Genomic DNA, 14,592 nt, shown 5'->3' on the forward strand with positions numbered 1-14,592 from the left:
TCCTGACAAATACTACTACACTTCTTCCTGACAAATACTACTACACCTCTTCCAGACAAATACTACTACACATCTTCCAGACAAATACTACTACACATCTTCCTGACAAATACTACTACACTTTTTCCTGACAAATACTACTACACCTCTTCCCGACAAATACTACACTTCTTCCTGACAAATACTACTACACTTTTTCCTGACAAATACTACTACACTTCTTCCTGACAAATACTACAACACTTCTTCCTGACAAGTACTACTACACTTCTTCCTGACAAATACTACTACACTTCTTCCTGACAAATACTACTACACTTCTTCCTGACAAATACTACTACACCTCTTCTAGACAAATACTACTACACATCTTCTAGACAAATACTACTACACTTCTTCCTGACAAATACTACTACACTTGTTCCTGACACACACACACACACACACACACTACATAAGAGCAAGTCACTTCCTGGTTGCTGCATTTGTGCTTAAAGACAGTGGGACACGCCCACACACACACACACACACACACACACACACACACACACACACACACACACACACACACACACACACACACACACACACACACACACACACACACACACACACACACACACACACACACACACACACACACACACACACACACACACACACACACACACACACACACACACACACACACACACACACGCTACATAAGCCAGACACTTCCTGGTTGCTGCATTCGTGTCGACTGTCCAGAGTCCGCGAATAAAGCAGCTAACAAAAAAAGCAGGTAAGGACTAAATCAGCTAAGGACTATAGCAGGTAAAGACTAAAGCAGCTAAGGACTAAATCAGCTAAGGACTAAAGCAGCTAAGGACTAAAGCAGCTAAGGACTAAAGCAGCTAAGTACTAAAGCAGCTAAGGACTAAATCAGCTAATGACTAAATCAGCTAACGACTAAAGCAGCTAACGACTAAATCAGCTGAGGACTAAATCAGCTAAGGACTAAAGCAGCTAACGACTAAATCAGCTAACGACTAAATCAGCTAAGGACTAAATCAGCTAAGGACTAAAGCAGATAACGACTGAAGCAGCTAAGGACTGAAGCAGCTAAGGACTGAAGCAGCTAATGACTAAAGCAGCTAACGACTAAAGCAGCTAAGGACTAAAGCAGGTAAGGACTAAATCAGCTAAGGACTAAAGCAGATAACGACTAAAGCAGCTAAGGACTGAAGCAGCTAAGGACTAAAGCAGCTAAGGACTAAAGCAGCTAAGGACTAAAGCAGGTAAGGGCTATAGCAGGTAAGGATTAAATCAGCTAACGACTAAATCAGCTAACGACTAAAGCAGCTAAGGACTAAAGCAGGTAAGGACTGAAGCAGCTAACGACTAAAGCAGGTAAGGACTATAGCAGGTAAAGACTAAAGCAGCTGAGGACTAAAGCAGCTAAGGACTAAATCAGCTAAGGACTAAAGCAGATAACGACTAAAGCAGCTAAGGACTAAAGCAGCTAAGGACTAAAGCAGCTAAGGACTAAATCAGCTAAGGACTAAAGCAGCTAAGGACTAAAGCAGCTAATGCAGACGAGTATTTCTTTCAATGGCATCTTCATATGATTCTTGTTGTTCCTGCTTTCAAGTCGATCACCTTCTACTTGATAAGAGTACTTCATCTAGCAGGTGAAGTACTAGTCACATACAGAATACAGGAATATATGTTGTCTATACCGGGGTGTTTACTCAAAAGTACATGTTTGCTTTGTGCTTGTGCTCCGCCCTCAGCTCACCTGCAGCAGCCGCATTCCTGCACCTTTGTTCAGACATGTCTCGTTACAGCTTTGGACTGGAGCCGCTCTCCTGCCACACCTGGAACAGAGACAAAACACGTAGGTGCAATCACACTTCAACTACTCAAATAACCATAAAAGTAATATCATCATGCATCAACTACTCTAATAACCATTAAATAACATTATCATCAGACTTTAACTACTCTAATAAGCATAAATAACATCATCATCACACTTTAACTACTCTAATAACCATAAAATAACATCATCATCACACTTGAACTACTCTAATAAGCATAAAATAACATCATCATCATGCTTCAACTACTCTAATACCATAAAAATAATATCATCATCACACCTCAACATCACACCTGGGACGCCAGATGTCCTCCGGAGGTGTCGTGGGCCTATCAACAAACACACCAACAAACACAACCCACCTGAAGACCCCACTCAACACTAAGTGCTGTGTTTATTGATTGATTGAGAAGTCTATTGACATCTTAAAGAATTGAATCCATGAAATGCTTTAAAAAGTCAAATGGATGGCACAAAAAGACAAAAGGCTTGTTTCCATTGTGTCCCATTAAATATTCATCACATTTGATACATTCAATAATAAAAGATATATAACCTGTAACATGTATATAAAAAAATATGTTTCAAAAATGAAAAAATTATGTACATATACACAGTATACATGTCAGGTGATTTGAAAAACAATATATACCTAGCTGACTTGGCAAAGCATTGTGTGTTCTTATAAGGCAAGATGGTGGCGCGCATAGACGCAGCGGTTCAGAGCTCTCTTTTTTTTGGTGCAAGTTTTTTTATATTTTTGCTTGTGTGGTGTGTGTGTCTGTCCACATTATGCCGGGCGACTAACATCTACAGTCGACCCGAACTTGTAAAATTGGAACTACTGAGTGAGCAAGACGTCACAGCTGAGTTTCTTCGCTTACACGAGATACCGGCGGACATAGCCAGGACACCGGGCTCTCCTTGGATTACATTCCCCAGGAGAAGGAGGCGGAGGGACAGGAAGCAAAAACGGGGCTGCAGAGCTGGTGCGCTAGCTAGGCTCCGCAAGCTGCCATTCAAACCATCGCTTCCCAGCATTTTTTTTATCAAATGCAAGATCGCTCGCCAACAAGCTGGACGAGCTGAAGCTGCAGATTGCGACAAATAAGATCGTTGGGGACAGCTGCATTCTGCTCATCACGGAGACGGCTATCGAGCTAGCGGGCCGCACAACACATTGGCATGACCGTACCAAAGACTCCGAGAAGAGCAGAGGAGGGGGGCTATGCATCTACGTCAACAACAGCTGGTGCACCAACACCAAGACTGTTACCAGTAACTGCTCATCAGATTTGGAGTATGTTACTGTGAAATGCAGACCCATCTACCTTCCACGGGAGTTTAATGTTGTCATGCAAACGGCTGTATACATACCACCGGCAGCTAATGCTAGTATGGCCTTCAGGGTGTTACATGACTTCATTAGCAGTCAACAAAGCGCGTATCCTGAGGCGGTGCACATCATTGCTGGGGACTTTAATCATGCAGAACTGAAAACTGTGCTCCCTAAATTCCACCAGCACATAAAAAAAAACACTCTGGACAAGGCATACTCTAATATCAAGAGTAGCTACAGGGCTAAGCCACTACCACACCTGGGCCAGTCCGGCCAAGTGTCAGTGTTGTTAATCTCAGCATACACGCCCCTCAGGAAAAGTGTTCCCCCGACAACTAAAACTGTTAAAATCTGGCCTGAGGGCGCCTCTCAGCAGCTCCAGGCGTGCTTTGAAAGAACAAACTGGGACATTTTTGAACAGCAGGACCTGGAGGACTACACTTTATCTGTGCTGAGCTATATCAAGTTCTGCACGGATATTGCTATGACCGAGAAGCGCATCCGGGACTATCCAAACCAAAAGCCCTGGATGACTGGTGAGGTCAGGACCCTGCTGAAGGAGAGGAACAACAGTACAATGCTGCCAAAGCCAGCCTGAGGAGAGGCATCAGAGAGGCCAAGACAGCATATCAGAAGAGAATAGAGGGACACCTCAGCAGCAACAACACAAGGCAAGTGTGGCAGGGGGTGCAGCACATCACCGGCTACAAATCCAACAACCTCGCTGTGGCTGAAGGAGACGCCTCGCTGGCGGAGGAACTAAACATCTTCTTCACACGCTTCGAGGTGGAGCAACCACATGCAGTCGCATCACAACCCTCAACCTGTGACAACATCCTCATGTTGGAGGAACATGAGGTGCAGCGCACACTAAGGAGGGTGAACCCGAGGAAAGCTGCTGGACCAGATGGTGTACCTGGACGTGTACTAAAGACCTGTGCAGACCAGCTGACTGTTGTCTTTACAAGGATTTCCAACCAGTCCTTGTCCCAGTACATCGTCCCACCCTGTCTAAAGGACTCTGTTATTGTCCCACTGCCAAAAAAACCTGCAGTAAACAGCTTGAATGACTACCGTCCAGTGGCACTTACACCAATCATTATGTAGTGCTTTGAAACTCTGGCACATCACCTCCAATCTGCCACCTGCATTGGACTCTCACCAGTTTGCGTACAGGGCCAACAGATCTACAGAGGAGGCTATCGCAACAGCCCTCCACACTGCTCTGAGCCACCTAGAGCAGCAGGGGAGCTATGCAAGGCTACTCTTTGTTGATTTTAGCTTTGCGTTCAATACTATCCTCCCCCACAGACTGGTACCCAAACTGACGGGGCTGGGACTGTCTTCCTCCATCTGCCACTGGATCCTGGACTTCCTGACAAATCGCTCTCAGAGGGTGAGAGTAGGCTCCCACCTCTCAGCATCCATCAGCATCAGCACCGGCTCCCCCCAGGGCTGCGTGCTAAGCCCTCTACTCTACACCCTCTACACTCATGACTACACCCCTGCTCATGCCAGCAATACCACTATTAAATTATCAGACGACACCACAGTAGTGGGACTCATTCCTGGGAGGGATGAGTCTTCCTACAGAAATTAAGTGGAGCGGCTGACTGGGTGGTGCAGGGAAAACAACCTGGTCTTTAACACCACCAAGACGAAGGAGCTGATCATGAACTTCCGGAAGAAAAAAACGATAAACATCCAACCACTGTACATCAATGGGGACTATGTGGAAAGGGTCTCTAACTTAAGGTTCCTGGGCATCCAGATCGAGGAAGACCTGTCGTGGAGTGCAACACCTCAGTGACCACCAAAAGGCACAGCAGAGACTTTACTTTCTGAGACTCCTCAAAAAGAACCACCTGTCACAAAAACTGCTCGTGTCTTTCTATCTCTGCTCAATAGAGTGTGCTGACATACTGCATGTGTGTATGGTATGCCAGCTGCACGGTGGCAGAGAGAAACGCACTTCAGAGGGTCATAAAAACTGCCATGAAGATCACTGGCTGCTCTCTCCCCTCCCTTGATGAACCGTACAGTGCCAGGTGCCTCAAAAAGGCCCAAAACATCATAAGGGATCCATCTCACCCCGGACATAAACTTTTTGAACTGTTGCCCTCGGGCAGGAGATACAGGACAATAAAATGCCGGACAAACAGACTTAAGAACACTTTTTACCCGAGAGCATTAGTGTCACTGAACACAAGGCATAAAAAAGAATGACTGTGCATGTGAGCTGTGTGCTTGGTGTTTTTATGTATTATTTGTATCTATTTATCTGAGTACCATGTTCTTATGTTTTTTATGTGTCATTATGAATTTGCACTAAATTAGTTTGCTTGCAATTTCGTTGTACAATGACAATAAAGATATATCATTTTCTATTCTATTCTATATACAAAAAACGTTTGTGTGTGTGGGGGGGGGGGTATATACACTATGTACATGACACTATGTACATGACTATGCACATGTTGACTCCAAGAGTGTGCAAAACAGAATGAGAAAATATATATACACTATAACCACATATAAATATATATACACTACAACCACATATAAATATATATACACTATAACCACATATTAACCTGTTTGATGCTTCGGAAAGTTGCTGGGGATCAATTTAGGTTCAGATCAGCTAGAGGTTGAGCTGAGCCATGATTTTATGGCAGTTTTAACATTTAGTAGGGAAGTTTGAATTTTAAGGTCTGTTGGTAGTGCATTCCACTGTGTGGTGGCAAAATAGTAGAGTGCATTTTTTCCCATGAGAGTCTTGAATTTGGGGGAGGGGGGGACGGGGGACGAGGTCTGAGGAACTCCCTCTGGTGTATTACCTGTGAGCATCACTTACTCTGATGAAATAGTTTGACAGGTACTTGGGGACAGTTTCTCTGAGTATTTTGAATACCATGCACATTGCGATTTGGTGTATGCTTTCCTCAACTCTAAGCCATCCCAATTTGGTAAAGTGGGCTTGAGTTAGGTGAGTCCTGTATGGGAGGTTGAGCAGGAGTCTCACCAGCTTGTTTTGGGAAGTTTGCAGTTTTGTGGATACTGGGGATACTGGTGAACCATGAGGTGCAGGCGTAGTCAAAATGACACTATATGAGGGCACCGGCAAGGGTCTTAAGTGTATCCCTGTTGATAAACGCAGAAATCCTGCCCAAAAATCTAGTTTTATTATTGGTCTTGGTGATTGCTTTCAATGCAATTTTTTCACCCGAGAGTGTGTTGTCCAATATACAACCTAGGTAAATGATCTTGTCTTTGCTGGTGATTATGGTATCACCTGCTTTAATCGTAAAACCCTAGGTTGTGCTTGGACCTAAATAGGATGGACTCTGTTTTACCCAGGTGTAGTGACAGTTTGTTATCGGAAAGCCAGAGACAGAGATTACTTAGTTCGGTGCTGAGTGCACTTTCAACCTTCAATTTGTCCCTGTCCGAGGCCAGGATCGCAGAATCGTCCGCGAATAGGAAGAACTTGCTGTTACATGCTGATTTAATTTCAGAATAGCAATAGTCCCAGAATGCTCCCCTGTGGGACACCACAGCTCACCTTGAGGGGAGAGGACAGTGATCCGTTCACCTCGACCACCTGTTCTCTATCCTCAAGGTAAGATTTCATCCAGTTTGTGACTGCGCTGTCAAAAGCGATTGCCCTCAACTTGTTTAACAGTATTGAGTGGTTAACTGTGTGGAATGCCTTTTGAAGGTCCAGCATAACCATTCCACAGTACTTGCCTATGTCTATCTCTTGCCTGATGTAGTCACTTAAGTACAGTAGGCATGTTTCGCTGGAATGTGATTTTCTGAATCCTAATTGAAATTCGAATAGGAGCTCGCAATTTGATAGATAGATATCTATTTGCTCATATATTAACCTCTCTATAACCTTTGAGATGGAGCAAAGGATGGAAACAGGGCGGTAGTTGCCGGGGTCTAATTTGTTTCCTTTTTTATACAGAGGCGATATTCTCGCCAGCTTGAATTCTTGTGGGATATGACACCGATTGATAGACAAGTTGGTGATATGAGCAACCATTGGGGCAATCGTGACAGCTGCGTCTGAGAAATCTGCTGGGAATAGTATCATGTCCTGTGGCTTTGTTTGGCTGCAGCGAGCTGAGTTTCTTTAACACATCATCAGTTTTAACTTCGACAAACTTGAAGTCATCCTTGCATACCCCTAGTAAAAGTCTTGGATGTGCTGTTCACCGTAGTGGCCTGAATTTGAGGGAAATTTGCTTACCAACGTGGAAGCGATGGTTGAGTAAAATCTGTTAAAGCAACTTGCCACATTCAGTTTGTCTGTGATGAGTGAGCCGTTTATTTTCAAGTTGAGGTTGGTGGTTATTGTTTTGAGACTACTGTGACCAAATTGTTTCAGCGTCTTCCAGAGTTTTTGCGGGTTATTTTTAATTTCCGCTATTTTTTCGTTGAAGTAACTGGATTTGGCCTTCCTGATCATATTAGTTACTTAATTTCTTAGCTTTTTGTATTCTTTAAGGAGCTGTTCAGTCCAGTTTTTAGTGAACTTATCGTGTTTGTCATTTCTAAGTTTCATGGCTTCTATTATGTCTGCATTGATCCAGGGTTCTGTTCTGGATTTGACCCTGGAAGCTTTCATGGGTGCTAGCTTGTCAGATACATGCAAGAAGTTGGATTTGAAGCATGCCTATGCTTATTCAACCGATGAGCAATTTAGTACATTTGACCAGTCCAGTCTCTCCAGGGCTGCTGTCAGAGCTTCGCTGGTGTACTTTTTCATCAATCTGAATCTTATTGTGTTGTGACAATCTGATACAGATTTCTAAATTTTACGTGTGCAGAAAATGATGAAGTGATCACTTGTTCCGTACTCGATTACACCGCTTCTGGAGATCTTGGTCCTTTAAGTGTATATGTTTAAGTATACGTTTTTCATGCCACAGTAAGCGTTGTATAGTTCATGTTCATAGTTTTTGCCTTTGTGCTAATCTTTTGTTTTCATTTGTACTTCCGCCCTTGTGCGCGCTTTTCGTTTGTTCCTTTTGTTAGTGTTTAAATAAATATGTCCTTACCTTCATGCCTTGCCCGCTCCAACTTTACTTTGCATTCCGGGAAAACAAACCATCCCATAGTCCCCGTCTTTACAGTATATGTTTATGTGTATATGTAATGTGTATATGTTTATGTGTATATGTCTGTGTATATGTTTTAAGTGTGTATTAATGTGTATTTAATTAGGTGTATATGTTTATGTGTATATTTCAATGTGTATATGTCAATGTGTATATGTTAATGTGTATATGTCTATGTGTATACGTGTATTTATTTATGTGTACATGTTTATTTATTTATGTGTATATGTTTATTTATTTATGTGTATATGTTTATGTGTATATGTCTACGTGTACATGTTTATGTGTATAGGTGTATTTATTTATGAGTATATGTTAATGTGTATATGTTTATGTGTATATTTGAATGTGTATATGTCAATGTGTATATGTTTATGTGTATATGTTTACGTGTATATGTCTACGTGTATATGTTTATGTATATAAGTGCATTTATTTATGAGTACCGTAATTTTCGGACTATAAGCCGCACCTGACTATAAGCCTCACCAGCTAAATTTAGGGGAAAATACAGATTGCTCCATATATAAGCCGCACCCGACTATAAGCCGCAGGGTTTTGATGTGTAATTACCGTAGTATATAGGGGTTCCTGCTACCACGGAGGGGATTGTCGGGACAGAGATGACTGTTTGGGAACGCAAAGCGTCCCATTTATCAACAATACATCTTTCAATCATTCAATCAAACTTTCACATCTTTGACATGGCGAACAGCATTCGTGCAGAGTACAAATAATACAACGGTGCAAAGTAATACAAAGTGCTCGCCTGTACGTTATCAAAATAACCAGCCTACCGGTATATGAAAAGTCAGTCTTTAATCATTGTGTCATCGTCTTCCTCCTGCGTACTAAAACCACCGAAATCCTCTTCGTCGGTGTTGGAGAAGAACAGGCCGTAAATAAGCCGCACCCTTGTATAAGCCGCAGGGACCAGAACGAGGGGAAAAAGTAGCGGCTTATAGTCCGGAAATTACGGTATATCTTAATGTGTATATGTTTGTGTATTTTTTATGTGTATATGTCTGTGTATATGTTATGTGTATATGTCTATGTTTATAGGTGTATTTACTTATGAATATATGTTTATGTGTACCGTATTTTCCGCACTATAAGGCACACCTAAAAACCTCCCATTTCCTCAAAAGCTGACAGTGCGCCTTATAATCCGGTGCGCCTTATATATGGACCAATATTGAGCCACAACAGGTCTCGCAACTACGGTAACTACGCCGACTTCATTTTCCTCCTACGGCTGCATCTACGGGGGAAAATGAAGTCGGCGGCTGCTTACTGTAGAAGAAGAAGCACTCTTTCTTCTACGGGGGAAAGTGAAGTCGGCGGCTGCTTACCGTAGAAGAAGAAGCGCTTTTTCTTCTATGGGGGAAAATGAAGTCGGCGGCTGCTTACCGTACAAGAAGAACTTCTTCTTCTACGGGGGAAAATGAAGTCGGCGGCTGCACCGTAGTTGCGAGACCTAAACTTTATGTAAAGACCCCAAAATGGCTCCTATTAAGAGACACGCTTACGACACAGAGTTTAAACTCAAGGCGATCAGTCACGCAGTAGAACACGGGAATAGAGCAGCAGTGAGAGAATTTAACATTAACGAATCAATGGTGCGGAAGTGGAGGAAGCAACATGATGACCTGCGCCAAGTAAAGAAGACTAATGGATGCATAACGTAACCCCAACCTCTACTGTAGCGTCTATTCTATGTGCCTTATAATGCGGTGCGCCTTATATATGAACAAAGTTTTAAAATAGGCCATTCATTGAAGGTGCGCCTTATAATCCGGTGCGCCTTATAGTGCGGAAAATACGGTATATGTTTGTGTGTATATGTCTATGTGTATAGGTGTATTTATTTATGAATATATGTTTGTGTATAAGTGTATTTATTCAAGTGTATATATTTATTTATTTATGTGTTTATGTTTATCTGTATAGATGTATTCATTTATGAGTATATGTATATGTGTATAAGTGTATTTATTTATGTGTTTATGTGTATAGGTGTATTTATTTATGAGTATATGTTTATGTGTATAAGTGTATTTATTCATGTGTATATGTTTATGCGTATAAGTGTATTTATTTATGTATATATGTTTATGCATATAGGTGTAATTATTCATGTGTATATGTTTATGCGTAGGTGTGATTCAACACCTAAAGATTGATATGTTTACTTCCTTACAGAGATTGTAGTTATAAGTGTATTTATGTGTACTTACAGAGATTGTAGTAATAAGTGTATTCATGTGTACTTACAGAGATTGTAGTAATAAGTGAATTTCTGTGTACTTACATGTAGTGATAAGTTTATTTATGTGTACTTACAGAAATTTTAGTAATAAGTGTATTTATGTGTACTTGCAGTAATAAGTGTATTTATGTGAACTTACATGCAGTAATAAGTGTATGTATGTGTACTTGCAGTAATAAGTGTAATTATGTGTACTTACATGCAGTAATAAGTGTATTTATGTGTACTTGCCGTAATATGTATATTTTTGTGTACTTACGGTGATAAGTATATTTATGTGTACTTACATGTAGTGATAAGTGTATATACATGTGTATGTGTACTTACAGAGATTGTAGTAATTAGTGTATTTATGTGTACTTCCATGCAGTAGTAAGTGTATTTATGTGTACTTGCCGTAATATGTGTATTGATGTGTACTTCCATGCAGCAATAAGTGTATTTATGTGTACTTCCATCCATCCATCCATTTTCTACCGCTTGTCCCTTTTGGGGTCGCGGGGGGTCACTGGAGCCTATCTCAGCTGCATTCGGGCGGAAGGCGGGGTACACCCTGGACAAGTCGCCACCTCATCGCAGGGCCAACACAGATAGACAGACAACATTCACACTCACATTCACACACTAGGGCCAATTTAGTGTTGCCAATCAACCTATCTCCAGGTGCATGTCTTTGGAGGTGGGAGGAAGCCGGAGTACCCGGAGGGAACCCACGCAGTCACGGGGAGAACATGCAAACTCCACACAGAAAGATCCTGAGCCCGGGATTGAACTCAGGACTACTCAGGACCTTCGTATTGTGAGGCAGATGCACTAACCCCTCTGCCACCGTGCTGCCCTTATGTGTACTTCCATGCAGTAATATGTGTATTGATGTGTACTTCCATGCAGTAGTATGTGTATTGATGTGTACTTGCATGCAGTAATAAGTGTATGTACGTGTACTTTTAGAGATTGCAGTGAGTCCCAACAACAACGTGGTGAACATTTATGAGAAGAGAGGAAGAGAATGGAGTAAAATCCATGAGCTGAACGAGCACAGTGGAAGAATCACAGGTAGCAGGAGCTCTCCTGCAGCACACCTGTTGGGATAATGAAGATTTAAATGACATCATCACATTCCCAGGAATTGATTGGGCACCTGTGTCCAATCGCATCGTGACGTGCGCCTCGGACCGTAACGCTTACGTGTGGACTCTGAAGGATGGCTCCTGGAAACCCACCTTGGTGCTCGTACGCATTAACCGTGCTGCTACCTGCGTCAGGTGATCCTCTATCTTTATATGTCTATGTCTATATGTCTATCTTTATATGTCTATGTCTATATGTCTATGTCTATATGTCTATCTTTATGTCTATATGTCTATCTGTATATGTCTATGTCTATATGTCTATCTTTATATGTCTATGTCTATGTCTACATGGCTATGTTTATATGTCTATCTTTATATGTCTATATGTCTATCTGTATATGTCTATGTCTATATGTCTATCTTTATATGTCTATATGTCTATCTGTATATGTCTATGTCTATATGTCAATCTTTATATGTCTATGTCTATATGTCTATGTCTACATGTCTATGTTTATATATCTATCTTTATATGTCTATGTCTATCTTTATATGTCTATGTCTATGTCTACATGTCTATGTCTATCTTTACATGTATATATCTACACGTCTATCTGTATATGTATATGTCTATCTTTATATGTCTATATGTCTATCTTTATATGTCTATGTCTATATGTCTATCTTTATATGTCTGTGTCTATATGTCTATCTGTATATGTCTATGTCTATATGTCTATCTTTATATGTCTATTTCTATATGTCTGTCTACATGTCTATGTCTATATGTCTATCTTTATATGTCTATGTCTATATGTCTATCTGTATATGTCTATGTCTATATGTCTATCTTTATATGTCCGTCTATATGTCTATGTCTACATGTCTATGTCTATATGTATATCTTTATATGTCTATGTCTACATGTCTATCTTTATATGTCTATATGTCTATGTCTACATGTCTATGTCTATATGTCTATCTTTATATGTCTATGTCTATGTGTATATGTCTGTCTATATGTCTGTCTATATATATATTAGGGCTGTGAATCTTTGGGGACCACTGATTTACACTACATATATATTTACACATACATATATACAGTATGTCTATGTGTATATGTATTATACGTATATATGTATAGGTTTATATGTATTGTATGTGTATATGTATTATATGTGTATATGTATTATATGTCAATGTATTATAGGTGTTGTCTATACTCAGTGCTGTTACGTGTGTCAGGTGGTCACCTATGGAGAACAAGTTTGCTTTAGGCAGCAGCGCTCGACTCATCTCCGTCTGCTACTTCGAGAAGGACAACGACTGGTACGCATTTATAAAGCATACAGCACAAGCAAATGATGTAGTATTGTATGCAGTATATTCAGTGTGTATTATGGTATGCAGTATTTACAGTGTGTAGTATTGCATCTGGTACACACAGTATGTAATATTGTATGCAGTATATACAGTGTGTAGTATTGCATCTGGTACATACAGTATGTATTATTGTATGCAGTATATACAGTGTGTAGTATTGCATCTGGTACATACAGTATGTATTATTGTATGCAGTATATACAGTGTGTAGTATTGCATCTGGTACATACAGTATGTAATATTGTATACAGTATATACAGTGTGTAGTATTGCATATGGTACACACACTATGTATTATTGTATGCAGTATATACAGTGTGTAGTATTGCATCTGGTACACACACTATGTATAGTATGCAGATTATTCAGTGTGTAGTATTACATCTGGTACATACAGTATGTATTATTGTATGCAGTATATACAGTGTGTAGTATTACATCTGGTGCATACAGTATGTATTATTGTATGCAGTATATACAGTGTGTAGTATTGTATCTGGTATCACTATTGTAAAGCTGTAGTATATATAATGTGTGTATATATATATAAAAAGTAAAGTACTACAATATTGATGACCACCAGGTGGCTGAGTAAGGAGTTGATACTGTGAAGTACTAGTATTATAAAACTGTAGTATACATATGTAAAGTACTACAATATTGATGACCACCAGGTGGCTGAGTAAGGAGTTGATACTTTAAAGTACTAGTATTGTAAAACTGTAGTATATATATGTAAAGTACTACAATATTGATGACCACCAGGTGGCTGAGTAAACACATCAAGAAGAACATTCGCTCCACTGTCCTCAGCCTGGATTGGCATCCAAACAATATCCTGCTTGCTGCTGGCTCTGCAGACCTCCACTGCAGGTAACTATTATTACTTTATTCTTCTCCTATTTTATTCTTGTATTCTTCTCTCTTTTCATTCTTTACTTATTGTATTATTCAATTTTTCTATGATGTCAATCTCTTATTCTTTTCTTAATAATAATATTCTGCTTGCTGCTGGCTCTGCAGACCTCCACTGCAGGTAAATATTACTTTATTCTTTCATTCTCTGCTTATTTTAGTATTTTCTTAATGATAACAACCATGATAAATGATAATACTCTTTCTGCTGCTGGCTCTGCAGACTTTCACTGCAGGTATATAATACTTTATTCTTCTCTTATTTTATTATTCTCTGATTTCATTCTTTTATTCTTTACTTATTTAATTTTGATGATGATTATGTTTGAAAGTATGAAGTCTTAATTAACAACACAGCAACATAAAAAATAAAAACAAGCAAATGTGTGATAAAAGGTGACTTTTCTGCAGAAATGTTGATATGAACTTGTATTTTATGTCCCTGAGGCTGTAAACAACCCCCCAATCTGCTTTGTATCAAAATGTTTGGGTGCCCACAATATATATATATATATATATATATATATATATATATATATATATATATATATATATATATATATATATATATATATATATATATATATATATATATATATATATATATATATATGTAT

General features: G+C 39.9%; 1 protein-coding gene across 2 annotated transcripts in view; it reads left to right on the plus strand.

Moving 5' to 3' along the window:
* Positions 1 to 515: 515 nt before the first annotated feature.
* The window catches only part of LOC133651710 (actin-related protein 2/3 complex subunit 1A-A-like), a 46,252-nt gene continuing 32,175 nt past the window's right edge, over positions 516 to 14,592 (plus strand). The window contains exons 1-7 of one of the 2 annotated variants that reach the window (XM_062049752.1): positions 680 to 784; positions 1,634 to 1,673; positions 1,776 to 1,879; positions 11,553 to 11,657; positions 11,728 to 11,866; positions 12,923 to 13,006; positions 13,826 to 13,933. In XM_062049752.1, the coding sequence (XP_061905736.1) occupies positions 1,816 to 1,879; positions 11,553 to 11,657; positions 11,728 to 11,866; positions 12,923 to 13,006; positions 13,826 to 13,933 (500 nt within the window). In that variant the 5' untranslated portion in view covers positions 680 to 784; positions 1,634 to 1,673; positions 1,776 to 1,815. Of the gene's footprint in view, positions 785 to 1,633; positions 1,674 to 1,775; positions 1,880 to 11,552; positions 11,658 to 11,727; positions 11,867 to 12,922; positions 13,007 to 13,825; positions 13,934 to 14,592 lie in introns of both variants that reach the window. The other variant, XM_062049751.1, reaches the window with a different exon arrangement.

The sequence above is a fragment of the Entelurus aequoreus genome, linkage group LG06 (assembly GCF_033978785.1).
Source record: "Entelurus aequoreus isolate RoL-2023_Sb linkage group LG06, RoL_Eaeq_v1.1, whole genome shotgun sequence".
Classification (NCBI taxonomy): Eukaryota; Metazoa; Chordata; class Actinopteri; order Syngnathiformes; family Syngnathidae; genus Entelurus; species Entelurus aequoreus.